Below are 21,011 nucleotides of genomic sequence, written 5' to 3'. Positions count from 1 at the left end.
ACCGGCAAAACGTAAACCTGAAGCTGATCATCGAGCCATGTTGCAAATAGCACATTCAGCCACATTGATGCTATGAGTAACAGTAGACAACAGTATTGCTGAAACCTTTGGAGTACCCTCAGAAGAAGTATCGGCAGAGGGAAGGTGTATGTGTCTATAGCTTCCTAGCTTATTGCTACTGTGTCTAAATCCAAGGCTTCTGGATCCAGTACTGGTGCGATGTAAACCTGTAGCTGATGATTTAGCTGATCTATGTGTCGAGTCCATAGTCTCTGACACATACTGATATGCTTCCGGATGTAGCAGCCACTCCGTGGCTTGAGGAGCGGACAGCCTAGATAACATGTCTGCTAACACATTCGAAACTCCAGGAATGTGTCTTGCTCTTAACTTAAGAGGAATGTCATCCACCAGATCATAGTAGTCTGCTGGAGTGAGTTCCACCATGACAACTCGTATAAGCCGACTTTCTCCCTGATGTTGTCTGATCATCAAGATGTGCTCCCCAGCCTTCCAATGAGGCACATAAAGATGGCATAAAGAGACATAAAGATTGCAAGTCATTTGAAATGGTAGCAAAGAGACTCCATTGAAGCCACCACTAAAGACTGGCCACTAAGCTTTCTGGGAGACTGATGATCATGCTAAGATCGTCCAACACTACATGTATATAAGGATTCAGGAAGACTTGAACCTGTTATAGTTCGATTCGGCTATGTTAGTAGACCCAAAACACTCTGCCAATGACAGAACATTACTGGTTCTTGAGATTTAAAGATGTTGGCCAATTTCCAGGCTGTACAACCGCCTTCACATTCTGAGCCATCAACATCTTGAATCTGGGTGAATGATGTAGATAATTCTGGTTGAAGTATGCAAGATTGTGCATCGTCCAAATCTTTCTTTGGAACCAGAAATATTTCCAAATAATACTCGTGAGTTAGATCTTTAAAACCCTTCTCCACTAACTTATCCATAGCTAGTTACTAGAATATGTTACAGTGAATGCTGAACTTCTCTTCGATGGGGTAAAACACACCAGCAGCCAATAATCATATCTTAGAATACGAGGAAAAACGTCCCAGTTTCTTCAATACTTCTGAGTTGGCTTCTGATATTGGTTATTTCAACTGGTGTTGAACACACTGGAAGCATCAAATCCGAGTCACAAATTAAGTTAGTCTGAAAAGATGGGATTCAGCTGGTTGAAGTCAGTTTTGCTTTGACTGCTGACCAGTCTGTAAATTACCGGAACCAGAACGTCTCCTGTCTTGAGACTGTTTCTGATTCTGTTGACTTGTCCACCTTTTTGCCTATATGGCTGGCTGAAAACTACCCTTCATTTTCATTGCCTCCAAGGCAATTAAAAACTGCAAGGTCTTAACTGACGAGTGTACCACCTTGTTATGAGCTAAATTGATAATCCAGCCTGTATGTTAAAAACCAGATACGATACGGTTAACCAATGCAGAAACTGTACAGCAGACACAAACTTTAAAGGTGTTATCCAAGTGCAGCGCAATGTCCAAGACTAGGTAACCAGCAGCCAAGCCTTAAAGATATCTTGTGTACATCGTCTGAATCACCTGCATTCAAAGCAGATTGATCATGAAGGAAATCTGTTATCAAATTGCAAGCCACTCGACTGTCGTTAACTGGATCAATGTACTGCCTTCAGGCTGATGGTCCAAACAACGGGATCTGACGGAATCCGATGGAATCCTGATGATCAAATTCATATGAGGAGGAGTGCTGACATTCCCAACTCTGGGATCCATGAAATACTGATGATCAAATTGATATGGGGAGGAGTGCTGACATTCCCAACTCCGGGACCCACACAATCCTGATGATCAAATTCATTATGGGGAGGAGTGCTGACATTCCCAACTCTGGGATCCATGAAATACTGATGATCAAATTGATATGGGGAGGAGTGCTGACATTCCCAACTCCGGGACCCACACAATCCTGATGATCAAATTCATTATGGGGAGGAGTGCTGACATTCCCAACTCCGGGACCCACACAATCCTGATGATCAAATTGATATGGGGAGGAGTGCTGACATTCCCAACTCCGGGACCCACAAAATCCTGATGATCAAATTCATTATGGGGAGGAGTGCTGACATTCCCAACTCTGGGATCCATGAAATACTGATGATCAAATTGATATGGGGAGGAGTGCTGACATTCCCAAATCCGGGACCCACACAATCCTGATGATCAAATTCATTGAGGAGGAGTGCTGACATGAGTGGGATCCATGAAATACTGATGATCAAATTGATATGGGGAGGAGTGTGACATTCCCAACTCCTGGACCCATGCAATCCTGACAATCAAATTGATATCTGTCCCAGACCAGACCACTGGCTATACAGAGACCTGGCCTGCGACAGACATGCCCGAAACCTTAGTGGTATAGGGGCATAATAAAGGTACTCTCTCTCTCTCTAAAATTGATATGGGTAGGAGTGCTGACATTCCTAACTCCAGGACCCACACAATCCTGATGAACAAATTCATTATGAGGACGAGTGCTGACATTCCCAACTCCGGGACCCACACAATCCTGATGATCAAATTCATTATGGGGAGGAGTGTGACATTCCCAACTCCGGGACCCACGCAATCCTGATGAACAAATTCATTATGAGGAGTGTGACATTCCCAACTCCAGGACCCACACAATCCTGATGATCAAATTCATTATGAGGAGGAGTGTGACATTTCCAACTCAGGGACCCACGCAATCCTGATGATCAAATTCATTATGAGGAGGAGTGTGACATTCCCAACTCTGGGACCCACGCAATCCTGATGATCAAATTCATTATGAGGAGGAGTGTGACATTCCCAACTCTGGGACCCACACAATCCTGATGATCAAATTCATTATGAGGAGTGCTGACATTCCCAACTCCGGGACCCACACAATCCTGATGATCAAATTCATTATGAGGAGGAGTGTGACATTTCCAACTCAGGGACCCACGCAATCCTGATGATCAAATTCATTATGAGGAGTGTGACATTCCCAACTCTGGGACCCACGCAATCCTGATGATCAAATTCATTATGAGGAGGAGTGTGACATCCCCAACTCCAGGACCCACGCAATCCTGATGATCAAATTCATTATGAGGAGGAGTGTGACATCCCCAACTCCGGGACCCACGCAATCCTGATGATCAAATTCATTATGAGGAGTGCTGACATTCCCAACTCCAGACCCACACAATCCTGATGATCAAATTCATTATGAGGAGGAGTGCTAACATTCCCAACTCCGGGACCCACGCAATCCTGATGATCAAATTCATTATGAGGAGGAGTGTGACATTCCCAACTCCGGGACCCACGCAATCCTGATGATCAAATTCATTATGAGGAGGAGTGCGACATTCCCAACTCTGGGACCCACGCAATCCTGATGATCAAATTCATTACGAGGAGTAGTGTGACATTCCCAACTCCGGGACCGATGAACGGCTCTGAGAGTACTACTAAAGAAATACATGTCCCCTACAGGGTCCAATACTTTTTTTTCCTCGAAGTTCAAGGGCCATAACTGTCAAAATGTATCAAATCTCATTAAAGTCACACTTGATCTGTATACACAGCCATGTACACAAAATTTCAGCTTAATATCTCGAGGCATTGTGGGAAAAAAACATCCATAAAACTGTTTGTAGGACAGACAGACAGACTGAAGGACTGAGATGAAACCTTTAGTACCCTCCAGTTGGACCAGTAGGATATTTTCTCTTATTACAGGCATATTATTATTTTCATTTAAAAATCTGCAAAACATCTTTATTAAAATAAGCCTGAAAATAAGTCTGTGTGGAACATGCTGTCAAATGATTAGCAATCCAAATAAACATATTCGTATTCATAGACTCTGGCGAGCCTGATGTCACATTGACATCCTCAGGAAATCCGTAATTTTCGAAATGGCTCATATGTTTAACATGATAGCTTACCCCTTTAAAATGAGCAGTGGACGAAACCAGTCTCATGTTTATTTAATGTCAACTGTATCAATGAAACCGGACGGAAATTTTCTCAGTACCTGTTTATCCTCGAGTAAATAACAGTTATGTGATTACAAACCTGAGCTATACCATAGAAAATGGATAACGCCTGAGCAGGTACATGGCCTTTCCAAAATGCTGATATTCCTTCCTCAACAGCTATCTTCCTGACAGCATGGATTAAACCTTGATAGAGTGACCCCTGAGATTGCTGGATTGGATCTACCTGAAGCTAAAAACAGACATTTCATTGAGAAATTACTAAAATCATTCCCTCAATCAGTATTTTACTCAAAAAGAAACAAAACCTTAAAAAGTTATAATTTGTTTTGTTTAATGACCCACTAGAGCACACTGATTTATTCATCATTGATAATTACCTCTAATAATTCAGACATTATGGACTTGGAGGAAACCCACTATATTTTTCATACAGTGGCGTTCTCACTATACGATTTGTCACACCGACTTGTCACATGTGATTTGTTGGCTCTAACAAATCAGAATGAGAACTTCCTGTAGCGACACAAAACGTATCATGTGCAAAGATGTTACGTCATAAGATTCTAACAAAGCTCTCCACATTAAACATATTTGAGTGGGAAATACAAGTGCATAAAAATTCCACTAAAATAAAGAAAATATGAATGTTCAAAATGAGCTGATCGACGAAATCCAGACATTTTGACATGTTTGTAAACATATGCAACCAAAAAATTAGAAGTTACAAATCTCTAGATGATTGAACTTTAACCTGATTTGATTGGCTGAGTACTTACATGAGAAATAGGTCATATTCTAATCATTATGACTTTGACACAACTTGTCACGTAAGGCATTATCATTTTCATGTTCTGACAATATGTGACGATTTGGTATGACAAATTGCCTAATGAGAGTGTCACCTTTAACATCAAGGGATCTTTTAGTATAGTCAAATTAATACAGTTCCATGACCAATTTACAGGGGAAAAAGATCTTAAATAGTTTATTGTTTATAATATCAGTGTCTGTATATTCAATGTGTTTCTGGTAGTTCTAATGTTTGTAGTAGATAAAATTTTATTTTCTTCCTAATTAAAAATTGTTTTCATATGCACAAAATTACTGGAGGTAAAATATAGTTTGGGCTACTTTCAAACATTACAATAATAAAAAACATTGCGTATACAAATACCAGTGTTCTCGCTGGGTGAAAATTAAAGGAGGGCGGCCGGTCGGCACCACACCCTTCAAAAAAAACAATAAACGTAGAGCAAAAAAAAAAAAAGGGAGGGGGGGGGGGGGGGGGGGGGAGTAGTTTGGTTATTATATTGTTGTGTGTTGGTAGACTTTGAGAAAAGACATACTCCTTATTTTGCCTACAAAAAAGTGCAAAGGGATTTATAAAAAAAACCTCGTATTTTAACTGAACCGAAGATGGCCTCAGACTAGAGTTATCCACCCATTTGGTTGTCCAAAATACGGAAGCTAATGCGAGAAAATATAGTTTTCTTGTGATGTGATTAATGGCTGGGGAGCTGCTTAGTATACTGGATTGTTACACTGGGTTTGACAGGTAAGAGGATGCAGTTAGTGAATATGTGCACTTGGTTTACACTGGATACTGCATAATGTCCCCCAGAGCACATTGAAGTCATGCAAAATTTGTGTAAAATGCAGAGAAATGGGTGTGATTCGGTCCCTTAGCCCACGTGTGTTTGTTTACATTGATATAACGCGGAAAAGAGCTGGACAACAGATGTCGTCCTTTCGAGTGTTCAATGGGCCCAGGCAGGTAATGTTTCCCGTGAAATGCTAATGGCCTGGTGAAATTAATAAAAGTGCTACAGCCACTGGGGCTACATGAGAATACATAGTGAAATTAATTGTGGTCCGAGGCCTGATATAGTAGGATGTTTGACACAGGGTGACACACTTTGATACCTAATTGTGAGGTAACTATGTCAGTTACAGCACTCAAAATGTACATGCTAATTGTCCAGATAGGTGGAAATCTGAAACTAATCAGTTTGGGTGGTGAATATTTTATTTTGTTTAATTAAATTAAATTTTATTATATTTATATTTTCAAAATTTGTAATTTCACAAATTATGACATAATTCAGCATGCATTGTACCCCTATCAGGTCATAGGTCATTCTTTTCAATCAGGCTGTATCCCTACACCCTATGAGAGCCTCACTTTGAAGGTTAAGGTCAAATAAGTCAATATGGAGGATTTCTTCAATGATGTTTGACACAGGGTGACACACTTTGATACCAAATTGTGAGGTAATTATGCCAGTTACAGCACTCAAAATGTACATGATAATTGTGCAGATAGGTGGAAATCTGAAAGTTATCAGTTTGGGTGATGAATATTTTATTTCTTTAAATTAAATTAAATTAAATTTTATTATATTTATATTTTCAAAATTTGTAATTTCACAAATTATGACATAATTCAGCATGCATTGTACCCCTATCAGGTCATAGGTCATTCTTTTCAATCAGAATGTATCCCTGCACCCTGTGAGGGCCTCACTTTGAGTAATTGAGCTAATTGAACAAGTGAAAATGGAGGCTTTTTATCAAAAATACCAGAGGGTAATTTTTTCAAAATGTGATCCTGGGCCAAATGGTGAATGTATAATGTGGAATGGGCCTCCCAGACCAAATGGATATGGTGCTATTAAGTTCAAATCACCAATCACAGGCCAGTATCGTACAGTAAATGCTCACAGATTAAGTTTCATGGTCTTTAATAAGGAGATGGACCTAGATGGCAGTGACATCAGTCACCTGTGCCATAACCGTCTTTGTATGTTTAAAGATCACTCATCTGCTGAGCCACATGCAATTAACAGCTCGCGCATACAATGTGTGAACCGGGATGTCTGTCAGGGACATGGACAATACCCTCCCTGCCTCTTGCATCTCAGAATGCATAACATATAAGAATGTAAAACAATTAAGTTTAATTTAAAGAAATATTTTATGTCATAAAATCACATATAAATATCACATGATACATTTATTCAAAAGCATACATTTATTCACATTACTATTTTTTATTGTTTAAAGTCAGTCTTCAATGTCTAGGGTTCATATCCACAGCAGAAATGCTATCATGCAAACTGATAGTTCCTATATTATATGTATCACTTGAAGGTTTGTGACAAAAATTACTTTGAATAACTGTGGTCACAGGAGTTGTCTGTTCTTTGACTGTCAATATCTAATAATCCTTTCTTGTAGTCAGCTTGTTGATCTCTGTGCAAATGTTTATATCGTAAGTGATCTCTAATTTTACTTCCTTGCTGGACTAAGTGCCTTTTAATCACCTGTGGATTGTTTTGATATCTTTTTTGATAGTCCGACTCTTTGTCCATCTGACGCAGTGAACGCCTCACCCGAGCTGACAGTTCGATGCCACAGTACTTGCACTTTTCTATCATCGATGTTCCCGGGGCGTTGTTCAGCCTGTGGATGGTGGATGCAGCTCTCCCAATCATCGTTCGTGAATAGTTCACATTCTTAGGTAAGGAAACACTGAGAGAACGGTTCGCAGCCTCACATTTCTGTGTGTCTGTATACAGTTTCATTTGCTCTACAGCTGAAATACTTAGTTTAATCTTCAGAAGTTCCAGTACTAACATTTTGTCATTTTCATTCATATTCAGCTGTGATTCTGTGTGTACCCAGGAACATGGATCGGTGCCACCAGTTGTTCGTTATTCCTCCACTGCAGACGACCGAGTACCGCGAACACTTTGAACAGTCACCACCGTAGCACGAAAGTGTCGATTGCAGGACCTTTGGTAAGTTTCGTTTCAGTACACCGATATTACCAGTGTGTAGTTTCATCAGTTCTTTAAGAATTAAACTGCACCTTGCTTTCATATCCTGGCTGAATACCTTCTGTGCTTCACGCTTTTGTTCACGGGTGGACCCAGTAAACATGTCGGGACTGAAGTTAGCTTTGTAACACTTACGAAACTGACTCTGACCTAAGTGGGTTGGATCAGCTAGCCGCTGCACTTTCCACATTGGATGTAGAAGTTTCAAAGCACTATCAACTCCAGCAGATGATCTGGAATCTCCATCTGTTGTGACGTATTTTATGAGAATACCTTGTAGAGCCAAGTCTGTTCCGATATCTTTTCCCATCTCGTATTCCGACAGCAGAGCAAATGGCGGCAAGTTTGCTGTGCAGTCAGGATGACCACCGGGACACGTCACATGAATACCTTTGTTTCTTAACCAGGCTCCGGTCCAACAAAGTTTATTCTGGAAGCAGGCACTTACAATGAATTTTCTTTCAGTCATTGTTTCACACGCAAGTCCTATAGCTTGTGATGCATTCTGGCCCGGTTTCTTCCGACTTGTTATTGTCATGGAGTTGTATCTCCCATCCATGGCTATGTTAATTTCATCACGTTCATTTCCACGTTTCATGTTAATGTCTTTCAGTAGCTCAACTTTTTGTGCCATATCTTTTTCTTTTAGATCTGTTACAGCCGTTGATACCTTGTATGTTCTCTGCATGCTGCTCCGACACGGCGGTGGAATGTCCATGCCTGCCAATAGCACTCTCGCTCTCGTATTGCCGACGGGAGTATCTTGGAGACCGATAGCAAGACCCACATTAGTTTTTGCTGCATTTGGGCCAGGTTTATTTGTCTTCACCTCATTGTACAATTTGCTTTCAGGAGCAGTGAAGTCACAATTCACACAGTGTAGTGTGATTTTCCAACAAAGACCCCACTTAACCTCTTTTAATATTTGCATTTCAGGCTCGTCGCACTCAGGGGAAGCTGTTGAGTGGTATCTGAAAGCTGCATTCCATGCATCTACCATTCTGTCATTGTCCATTATTCTCATGCCTTCTTTGTCTTTACACTGTTGTTCTTCTTTCATTTCAGACGCAGTACATGTACTCGTAATGGGACATAGCAGGTGGACTGGCTGTGACGCACCTTCGCAATCTGGAGTGGATATGGTGGCTGAAGTGGAACTTGACTTCGTGACCAAGGCAAACTCGTCTATATTCATCCGGACTACTGGTCGCAACTTCTCAGTGTGAGATTCTGGACTTGCATGTTCATGCAGCAGAGTTGCACCCTTATTCCAAGGTGCATGTCCCTTCTTGAACTGTGTCTTTCATCTTGTATTGCCTTCCATGGATGTGACTCGTAGTGTATAAAACAGTGAAATACTTATTGTGGTATGCATGTCCACCCTTATATACATGTTCATGTGTGATGTCACTTTCAGTTCTGATGCATTAAAACATTTCAGTGCAGTGGCAGTTGACAGCTTTTTTTTGTTCACTGTGTATTCGGTACTGCATCTTTGCAGACTGGTGCCCTGTCCTATGCATTCAGGTATGACCTGTTACGGTGTGCAGACACCTTGCTAATTACCCTCACCAGAATGACACTCGAGCAGTCCTAATTTGTAATTGGCATATATTGACTGCGTGCAGTATCCAAAATTTTACAGTTTTAACGATTAAATTTTGTTTAAAAAGAGAACTTTGTGGGAATTTTTTTTTTGAAAATGTATCAATTTAAATTAAATTGAATTTGTTTTGGAAAAAATCATATTCCTGCCAACTGCTATATTTCAATTGCAGAGAACACAATAAGGAGCAAGTTTCTTTTTGTTGTTCAGAAAAATGTCTGTAACTTTTAAAGTTATTGCATAATTACTAGTCCACTATTGGGAATAATTTGACGCAGATTGCCGCCTTTTGCGGCACAGGCAGTTCCCCATTTCACAGGCTCCAATAGCCATATTTGGTATCAAATATTCTTTTTATTGCCTGTATGCAACTTGACATATGTATTTAAATGCCATATGTGAGTTTGAGTGTCATGGTGAAAACAATTTTGGTCTGATAGGCCTCAGACTAGAGTTATCCACCCATTTGGTTGTCCAAAATACGGAAGCTAATGCGAGAAAATATAGTTTTCTTGTGATGTGATTAATGGCTGGGGAGCTGCTTAGTATACTGGATTCTTACACTGGGTTTGACAGGTAAGAGGATGCAGTTAGTGAATATGTGCACTTGGTTTACACTGGATACTGCATAATGTCCCCCAGAGCACATTGAAGTCATGCAAAATTTGTGTAAAATGCAGAGAAATGGGTGTGATTCGGTCCCTTAGCCCACGTGTGTTTGTTTACATTGATATAACGCGGAAAAGAGCTGGACAACAGATGTCGTCCTTTCGAGTGTTCAATGGGCCCAAGCAGGTAATGTTTCCCGTGAAATGCTAATGGCCTGGTGAAATTAATAAAAGTGCTACAGCCACTGGGGCTACATGAGAATACATAGTGAAATTAATTGTGGTCTGAGGCCAGATGATATCGGGTCTGACATTCACGGGCAGTTCCGGGGTTTTTTAATAAAGATTCCAAGATATACGAAAAACAATAAAGATGTTTGTAAAGTGATCTCCTAATGTCAGATACATTTTTGTTATTTACATCTTCATCGAATGAATCGATCGCTGTGATAAAATATCGCCAGCTGATAAAAAGTAGTTTCGTTTTTGTAAAGGCGGTATATACATTATTTGGCACTCAAGATAAATTATTTTAATGATAAACACTAGCACTTCCGTTGTTTTTATAAGCGTTCATATCCCCTCAAAATCAAAAGTTTACAATATTTTATAAAGATCTGCTTAATAAACAGAATAACAGAAAGTAAAAATCATCAGTTTCAACCAATTATATCTGCAACAGAGGACAAAATATCAAACGATAGTTAGTAGAAACAAGACAGAATGACCGTTCTGATCACGTGACAAATTTGGCGCCAAATAAGAGTGGGTTTTTTTTCAATCGGAGATTGCCGAATCCGTAAAAAATAAAATGTTTTCATTGCTTACATAAAATATAACTTTTATTGTGTCTATCAAACATACAAATGGATACAGATATTGGACAAAATAGAGGCTGTTAAAAATACTGTTAAATTACGTTACGGTAACTGTCGTAAATGTTTCGTCAATTGCTCTTTCGTACACAACGCAGTTTGTTTCCTTTTATGTCCAGTATGCAGACTGATCGTTGTTTTCTGTGTGGGAAAAAAAGTGCATTTGGAAATAGCGGAGATAGGTGCTGGAAAATAAAGAGGGGCGCTCAAAAATAAAGGAGGGCGGGGTACGTGAAAGGAGGGCGGAAAAATGGAATAGCGGGGCGGGGCGTCCCGCTTAAATGAAGCAGCGAGAACACTGCAAATACTGACATTTTAAACAATAAAATATATTTAATATTTAATTTTATTTGCTAAAAATACATCTACTCTGTTACTCAAAAATATGTTACAATGGCAGCAGATTATTTTAAATACATTAGGCGACTGCACAAATACACCCCCCCCCCCCCCCTTAAAAAAGAAAATGACAAAAGCAACAAACAAAAAAGAAAAAAGAAAAAAGAAAAAAAGGAAATCTAGGTTACTGTATATTATTGTGTTGGTCGACTTAGCCCTTATTTTGCCCCAGTATCTGGTACAAAAATGATGGTACGATGTACAAGCTGACTTATCTTTATGTAGTTTAACTGAGATATTGTCAGTCCGACATTCATGGGCATTCATTTTGGGGAACCGATTAAAAGTTTTAATATTATTTTAATATATCAAAAATAATTTTAAAAAATTCAAGTGATACCCCAATATGGGATAACGTTTTTCTGTTCTTTTCATTTATTTCTTTTTTGATTGAATCGATCCCATTGATATGCTATCACTAGCTGATAAAGGTAGTTTTGTATTTGTAAAGGCAGTGCACACATTATTTGGTACCCAAGATAAATGATTTTAATGATGAACACTATATCACTTCCGTTGTTTTGATCAGCAGTGATATCCCTAACAATATTAAAAGTTTCTAATACAGTCGAGTACCACTGTTTTGATCAGCGGTGATATCCCTAACTAAATTAAGTTTCTAATACAGTTGAGTACCGTTGTGCTGAACTTGCTTGAGTCGATACATTGCTTGTGTAGACATGACTGGCCGGTCCCGGCCAAAGCGTGTATTAACTATCATATTTTCACCTCTGCTGAGTTGATATGTTTGAGTCAATCTTACGTTTGTGTCAATAAATTTTTTGGTCCCAACATAGACTTTTATACGAAAAATATCTCTGTGTTGATATTAATATTATGTGTTAAAATAAATCAAATATTTAAAAAGGTACATATGAATTGCACGATCTGAAATCAATGCTGTACTAGTATTGTGAACATGTAAGCAACTATCAAAAGAGTTGTCAACATTTGACAGTAAACACATGATTTGTACATGTAGTTACTGTAACAGTTCACGTGTAAGATAAACAAATGAAATTATCTAATATAAACTATTGAACAAGATACTAAAATGGTCTTATCGAGCCTAAAAGAAAATGCTAGCAGATGACGATTGTTAAAAAGAAAGAAATGTTTTATTTAACGATGCACTCAACACATTTTATTTACGGTTATATGGCGTCATACATATGGTTAGGGACCACACAGATTTTGAGAGGAAACCCGCTGTCGCCACTACATGGGCTACTCTTTCCAATTAGCAGCAAGGGATCATTTATTTGCGCTTCCCACAGGCAGGATAGCACAAACCATGGCCTTTGTTGAACCATTTATGGATCACTGGTCGGTGCAAGTGGTTTACACCTACCCACTGAGCCTTGAGGAGCACTCACTCAGGGTTTGGAGTCGGTATCTGGATTAAAAATCCCATGCCTCAACTGGGATCCGAACCCAGTACCTACCAGCCTGTAGACCGATGGCCTAACCACGATACCACCAAGGCCGGTATGACGATTGTTCAAGAATGCAACTACTCGTGTGACTTGTGGCTTTGAAAAACTGTGGTCTGATAAAAGTAGGATTAATTTGTCTTGATAGGTTAACTGAACCGGCCTCGGTGGCGTCGTGGCAGGCCATCGGTCTACAGGCTGGTAGGTACTGGGTTCGGATCCCAGTCGAGGCATGGGATTTTTAATCCAGATACCGACTCCAAACCCTGAGTGAGTGCTCCGCAAGGCTCAATGGGTAGGTGTAAACCACTTGCACCGACCAGTGATCCATAACTGGTTCAACAAAGGCCATGGTTTGTGCTATCCTGCCTGTGGGAAGCGCAAATAAAAGATCCCTTGCTGCCTGTCGTAAAAGAGTAGCCTATGTGGCGACAGCGGGTTTCCTCTAAAAAAATATGTGTGGTCCTTAACCATATGTCTGACGCCATATAACCGTAAATAAAATGTGTTGAGTGCGTCGTTAAATAAAACACTTCTTTCTTTGATAGGTTAACTAGCTGTTAATTGACAAAGAAGGCTGCGATATCGGTGTTTATTCAATGACAACATTGTTTCCACTATGCTGACTTTCTTATGGCAACCGAGTCAAGAGATTTGGGTATGAGAAGGAATATGCATGTGCCAATATGACAGCCGACTGCTTTACCATCTCTGCTCCCATGTCAGACGACAGCATTGTTAAAGCGGTGTTAACTACTGTTGTATCTTAACTTGATGCAAGGAATGTCATGGAAAATGACGAGACATCAGTGTGTAAACATTTTAGCTCTGCAGCTTTGATGCCGCGAACCAATGCGTGACAAACATTATTCCTGCACTGTATGAATTGGGCATGGAATTTGTATTTATTCTTCTACAAAACATTTGGTGTAACTGTATTTTGTTATTATAACTTTCTTATAAATTCATGTTTGTTAAAAACATTTATTTAGATTGTACTAACGTGATTTTAATTTTACAATTTATAAAATTTTTAAAAGATGATTAACTTTGTTCAGAATGTGCACAGCGATAAAAATACATTTTTATTTCTTTTTTAATATATGTTGGGGTTTTTTGTACATTTTTGTTTACATATTTCACTTAACGTTTGAATTGATATTTGGTTAACTCGATATGTTTTGTGGTCCCCACGATATCGACACAATGGAAAGAAAGAAAGAAATGTTTTATTTAACGATGCACTCAACACATTTTATTTACGGTTATATGGCGTCAGACATATGGTTAAGGACCACACAGATTTTGAGAGGAAACCCGCTGTCGCCACTACATGGGCTACTCTTTCCGATTAGCAGCAAGGGATCTTTTATTTGCGCTTCCCACAGGCAGGATAGCACAAACCATGGCCTTTGTTGAACCAGTTATGGATCACTGGTTGGTGCAAGTGGGTTACACCTACCCATTGAGCCTTGCGGAGCACTCATATTGTGCAGGTATAGGATTTGTTGGCAGCTCGCACTACATTGTTAACAGAGGGTGAGATGCAGGATCAGATGTTAGGTTATTATATGGACAAGGGAGTATTAATGAATAAGAGAGTTAGAGATAGGAGGTGGCCGGCGACCGAACTAGCTAGGAAGCATCTGAGTTATGCTCAGAGCAAAATAAAATCAGTGTTTGATAGGAAGGCTAGGAGTCGGGAATTTAAACCAGGGGATAAAGAAAGAAAGAAATGTTTTATTTAACGACGCACTCAACACATTTTATTTACGGTTATATGGCGTCAGACATATGGTTAAGGACCAGACAGATTTTGAGAGGAAACCCGCTGTCGCCATTACATGGGCTACTCTTCCGATTGGCAGCAAGGGATCTTTTATTTGCGCTTCCCACAGGCAGGATAGCATAAACCATGGCCTTTGTTGAACCAGTTATGGATCACTGGTCGGTGCAAGTGGTTTACACCTACCCATTGAGCCTTGCGGAGCACTCACTCAGGGTTTGGAGTCGGTATCTCGATTAAAAATCCCATGCCTCGACTGGGATCCGAACCCAGTACCTACCAGCCTGTAGACCGATGGCCTGCCACGACGCCACCGAGGCCGGTCGACACAATGGTGCTCAACTGTATTTTATTAGGAATGGCTGAATAAACAAATGACAGTAAGTAAAAATCATCAGTTACAAACAATTAAATCTATACTTGAGGACAAAATATCAGCCAAGCGTCACTGGTTCAAAAGACAGAAAGACCGTTCTGATCACATGACAAATTTGAGGGGCGGTTCAGTCGGAGATTGCCGAAATGATAAGAAATTTAATGTTTTCATTGCTCATAGTGTGTTTCAAACATACAAATGGATACTGGTTTGGGACACAATGGAGGCTGTTAAAATACTGTCAGATTACATAATGGTAACTGTCATAAGCTACTGAAGCTTTTTGTCAGTTGTTTTCATAGACATTTTAGCTAATTTTCTTTGATGTCAATGTTTTTTAGTGTGAACAAAAAACTGTGCATTTTTAAATAGCACAGCTGGGTGCTGTAAATTATAGTAGGATATGGAAAAATAAAGGCAAGCCTTGAAATAAAACATTTTGGTGTACCTGACACAATGTCCTGCAACAATCAATTTGTGCCTGACATAAAAGAAATTGTACCTGTCACAAAACATTGTAAATAAAAATGAAATAAATTATGTTTTATTTCGTTTAATAATTGATATATTTAATTAGTAAATAACCAATGCAGCAATTAAGGCAATAGTCACCAAATGATGACATTTATTATTGTTACGTACTTACTAGTCTGTGATGCATTAATATATGTCCTCTGGTAAAGCTGTATACTAACCAGCCGCGAGCTACTTGAGTGATTTTTTAGAAATCATGGATTTCAATTGCCGTATCCTAACCGCACGAGTGCGACGCGACATATAAATCTGTCGCGTCGCGCACATACAGTTAGGATGCGGCAATGGAAATCAATGATTTCTAAAATAATCTTTCACATTGCTCGTGTCGCTCGCGGCCGGTTAGGATAGAGCTTAAGAAACCCATAAAACTGTCGTCACTATCACTTTGTGTTGAACTTTCAGATTCATGATGATCTGACTCAGACTCATCCATTTTTTTCAATGTCATCAGTGTCTTGTTTGTAGTAATAGTCTATATTTTTGGTTGCCGAGTGATCGTTAGCATTTGACACAGGCAGATTTGTGATCTATGTGTCCGAAAAATCGTGATTATACTGCATTTCTTTTTGAAATGTTTTGCAGAATGAGCACGTCATAAGTGTAACCTCGCCTTTGGTGTTTTCTTCAAACTGTAGCCACAAAGAGGCATTTGTATTAACTAAATCCTCCTTTTGCCATTTTAATTCAGTGCTAGATTTTAAGATACTACTCTGCGGGATATTCGTTTTGGGACTTTTTGGGGACAATTTAATCGGCGGCTGCCCGCCACGGATACTGGGAACAGGGACAGTTGATTTGTCATTATCGGTACCTGTCTGTTCTTTTATAGCAAAGATTGAAGTTATTTTGTTCAACATCCTTTAATTGTTAACCACGAGGCAATTTCAATTGCAAACTTTAAACGAAAACTATGAAAAATCTTACTAAACAGGTACAGTGACTGTATATGAACTTCGTGTTGGACTGTCAAGTGCCCCGCGAACCGGTTCGAATCCCACTGGTACACATTTGTGTTTTTTCATTCGTAATCAGTGGGTTTTTTAATCGGTGCATTAAGTGTATTCGACTCTAAAACAGCCGGCTTTTACTACAACGCGAGCTTCGGACATGGTGACCGGCGCAATCGACATTGTTACTGACAAGTTACAAATTTGTACCGGACAATGACCATGACTGGCCGCTTATTTCAAGGCTTGAAAGGGGGACGGCATAACATGAAAACGGGTTGGCAAAATGCAGTGAGAACGTGTATTATATGACAATGCAGGGTACACGCATGGCTCGGTCCATCGAGTGGTACTAACTAAACACCCATTAAGTCCAACCAGGACCCAAACGACCGTGTTAAATACTGACAGATAATGTTCATACAGGTTTATACATTGTGCCGTCGGTGAGGGCAGTAATGTTTATCCAGCGGCACAAAAGTGCCATCAGTAAAGCCCCTGACTGATGGCAGTTTATATCTTACCGACGGCAATTGCCCTGGCCTTGCATTATGACTTATTTGACTATTGGTGAGTAATATGTTTATTAGATATGTTTCATTACATATCCCTTGTATTCAAATCAGGTCAAATGCAAATACAAATGACACAGCAACTGTACATAAAACCTATTGTCAGATGAGTTGTATAGAAATGAAAAACAAAATGTGAATTTTGGCAACTATTTTGGATTATCATCTGAAATAATTTCATTTATTATCTCACACTGTTCTAGTGTATATAATTGAATTCTTTGACCATTAAAATATATATCTGAACATCACAAGCATCTTCATACGATAAACAGAAGCTGAAAAACATGTTTTCATCATTGTGGTGGCCACCTTGGATTTCGCCACCTGGTGGAGTTAGCCCACACTTATGAGAGGGTCACCCCTGCTACTTTTATTAAGGAGGCTTTGAAGAAAAAACCAACACCTTCAAAACTTTGGTCACAGAGCTGTATTAATTTGCCTCTACTATTTTATATGCACATTCCCATAGACAGGATAGCACACATCAAGGCCTTTAATACGCCAGTCGTGGAGCACTGGTTGGGTTGAGGAAAACCCATGCAATTACAGAATGGGTCAACCATGGGGGTTCAATCCTACGACTCAAGCACCTAAGGTGCACAGTCTGAAACAAAAAGAGTTAGATGTATCAATATTTAAAAAAAACAAAAAAAAACAAAAACTTCCCACTACCAGTATAATAAACTGACCTTGTTTTAGAAACAGCTTATAATGGCAGACACCATTTAAAGCTTGACTTCAAGAATATATGCATATTGGGTGCTGTTAATATGAAACATTCCTAAACTTTTCCACTTAGTTTTCTACTTTATTGACTAACAAGGCTGATGCAGGATGTTTTTAATTCATATATAACTTCATTTGTATAAAATGTTATGCTCTTTGGTTTACAATATTAGTTATACATACTGAGGCTACTTCATGATGGTTTTTTAATATGGTTTTTATGTTAATGAGTGGTGTGACAACCATATTTTCTCGAACTGCGAATTGACATAAAAATCGTATTCGAAGATATAATTGAATATGAAATTATCTATTTATTAAATATTAATATCCTTTGTCTACCCTATTGAAAATATATGATGCTATAATATGTCTGTTCCACTGAAACTGTTGCAGAAAATTTACCTGACTGTGGACTTTTTAAAAGAAATCAGATTCAGAATTAGCTTTTATTTAATGACACTTAAATTAATAACTATTTAACAATACTCCTGACAAAGTGCTCAACCCCCCCCCCCCCCCACACACACACACACCTAAAAAACCAATAAAAAAAACATGAATCAAACTTGAAGTTAAATGTTAACTTAAAGTCAATGACAGGACGTTGTGTCACCATTATTTGGCTGAAATACACAATCAATTTTAGATATTTTACCATCATTGCACTTCATATCCATTTTTTATACATACAATTACTTACCTTAATAATTAAACTGTAATAATTTAAAAGGGCAATAATTGAAGCATAAACTTAATCACAAAAATATATGCTTTCTATATTTTCACTATTTCTAAAATACAGTAAAAATATGACATTTCACCGAATATCACTAATTTATGGTTCTGTAGATTTACACAAGGCTTGAAATAATAGCGTACAAAAAGAAAACAGCAATTCATTTTTTAGACCTACAATGTAGTAGGTGAAATAGAAATGTACCTATTAAAACAACCGAAAAAATTGCAGGTCACTTTTTCAAAAGAGATGTACAGGTACAAGAATCTCATTTGCTATTTAGCTTGTGATTTTATACTTTAATTCCATAATGCTCTAAAACACACCTCAGAGGTTCCAATAACATTTCCCACTTTTCGAAACCCTTCCCTCACCAATATTTCTCTTCTTTGCATGACACATTTCTTTGGACATACTATTTTTTTTTTTAAATAATAGCAGGCCATATTTTACTTCCTATTTCGAGCCCTGCTCTATATTTCATGGTTTTCTTTGCAAGACCATGTCTTGCATATCCACACACTGAGCTACAGAATTTGTTCCGAGACACATACGAGTACATAGCATACATGACATTGTGAATGGGAGAGGTGTCTGCAGTGACAATATTATGTAATACCTGAAATCTAATCTTCAGAACATCCAATGGTTGTGCAACCACTCTGGAAATGGCACCACTGAGAGCCCCAGCAAAAGCAAACTCTTTATGGGACAGGTGAATTTCATTTTGTGGATTATAGCCAACCATGTTTTTAATCTTCTTCAAGACATGAAGTCTGCATCATACTTTGAACTTTCTTCTTATCCACATGGATATTAAATGCAAATCCTGTAAAATACACATGTATACATGTATGTATATTCGGTCATTTATACATGTAGCAGAGACTTTGTTGGAAATTTTAATAGATCTATATATCACATTCCAATGGTAATTCACAGTTGCTATCAAGGATCTTATGTAAAATTACACAACAGAACACACCTAAGGGGCATTGGAAATTTCAATACTGTAGCCCTGATGGAGATTATACAGTCATTGTAATGTTCAAAAAAAAAAAATTCAATAGCAATTTTGCACTGGAATTTGTTCAGCATTCTTAAAATGGAAACAACATGTATTTAGTTTATAGTTATTGTTAGGAGATGAAAAGTGACATCATTGGAATACTGATGTCATTTAAATTAAAAATTAGCTATAGTATTACAATGCTTCGCCACATTCAAATAAAAACTGGTCTACTAACCTCAACCCTGGTCAAAATGCAACAATATAACAAGCAGACAATGCTGTTTACAGTTCAGTATGGTTTTATTTTTCGTAATTCTGGACAAAATATTAAGATTAAGTTTTAAAAGATGAAAGAAATAAAAAGTACCTTTTGTGAAGTATATCATATCATATCAAAAAAAATACCATTGGATATGTTTGATTTATTGTGTTTGAAGCCAAAACAAGGGTGCGAAAAGTGACTGTCTGATTAGTGCACATTAAGTCAATACTTTTCTTACTTTCTATGTCTGTTCGGACTACGTACTGTCCATAGCATACAACAAGAATTTTTTCAAACATGATTTTTATGACTTTTTTAATGTAAACTGAAGTAAATGGACCTAATTAGAAGAAAAATACTCAAAATGTTATATTTCATCATAAATTTTGTTCAGCATAGATGTAAACATGACACATCAGTGGATATTCCAAAGGCCAATTTCGCAGATTTGAAAAAAAGCGTCTCCTCCTCACCAAAGCAAGATACAATAATTTAACAAAAAACAAAAATTAGCACAATTTTCTTTGTTATCTTAACTAGCTATCCTCCAAGTTTTAATGTGTTTGGGTAAACTATATATTTTTAATCATTAAGCAAACATGTTACCCGTTTGCCGAAACTGCCCATAACCGGGCACAGAAACACAGAAATGTTGGAAAATATTATAATGCTGCCACATACTGATAATCACTTTACAACTAATATGTCCTATCACGATACCATTATGTAGTCTTTGTATTTATTAATATAAAATACATCAGGCCCATAGGAACTGGGGATGGGGGGGGCAGTGTGGTGCTAGGGGTTTGTTCTCCCTGCTCCACTTGAGGACAAAAATGTATATTGTAAATTTTCCCCACTCTATATAAAGATGATATAAAGATGAAAATCTAACGAGCTACTCTCGATTCACTAATATCAAAACCTATATTAGCTCGGCCATTTACCTTTCGACCGACCATTCAAAATTGCGCCAAATTCCCTCAATCAAAATTGCGCACCCTTTTCTCTTTGGCATTTAACTGCTCCATTCAAATTCCATAGCACCACCACCACCCCCACCCGCCTGCTACCGATTTGATCGGGCTGCTGGTGCTCCCTTGCACCTGCCAGTGCAGGCGGTCCCTCCTCTCCCCTCCCCCAACCTTTCCTGTCATGGACGGAGGAGTCGGCCAAGGCCGGCTCTTATGCCCACAACAGGCGTGCGCTACAGCAGCTTGTTCTGAATGTGCACGTAAAGCCCTAT

At 38.7% G+C, this 21,011-nt stretch overlaps 1 protein-coding gene across 1 annotated transcript in view; it reads right to left on the bottom strand.

The window, feature by feature from the left end:
* The window catches only part of LOC121380231 (mitochondrial thiamine pyrophosphate carrier-like), a 63,812-nt gene that overhangs the window by 25,679 nt on the left and 17,122 nt on the right, over positions 1 to 21,011 (bottom strand). Inside the window, exons 2-3 of the mRNA XM_041509057.1 lie at positions 19,111 to 19,320; positions 4,122 to 4,274 (exon numbers count right to left, since the gene is read on the bottom strand). Coding sequence (XP_041364991.1) covers positions 4,122 to 4,274; positions 19,111 to 19,239 — 282 coding nt within the window. The 5' untranslated portion in view covers positions 19,240 to 19,320. The remainder of the gene's footprint in view (positions 1 to 4,121; positions 4,275 to 19,110; positions 19,321 to 21,011) is intronic.

Source organism: Gigantopelta aegis, chromosome 8 (genome assembly GCF_016097555.1).
Source record: "Gigantopelta aegis isolate Gae_Host chromosome 8, Gae_host_genome, whole genome shotgun sequence".
NCBI classification, from domain to species: domain Eukaryota; kingdom Metazoa; phylum Mollusca; class Gastropoda; order Neomphalida; family Peltospiridae; genus Gigantopelta; species Gigantopelta aegis.
This window is presented reverse-complemented; position numbering and strand designations above follow the sequence as displayed.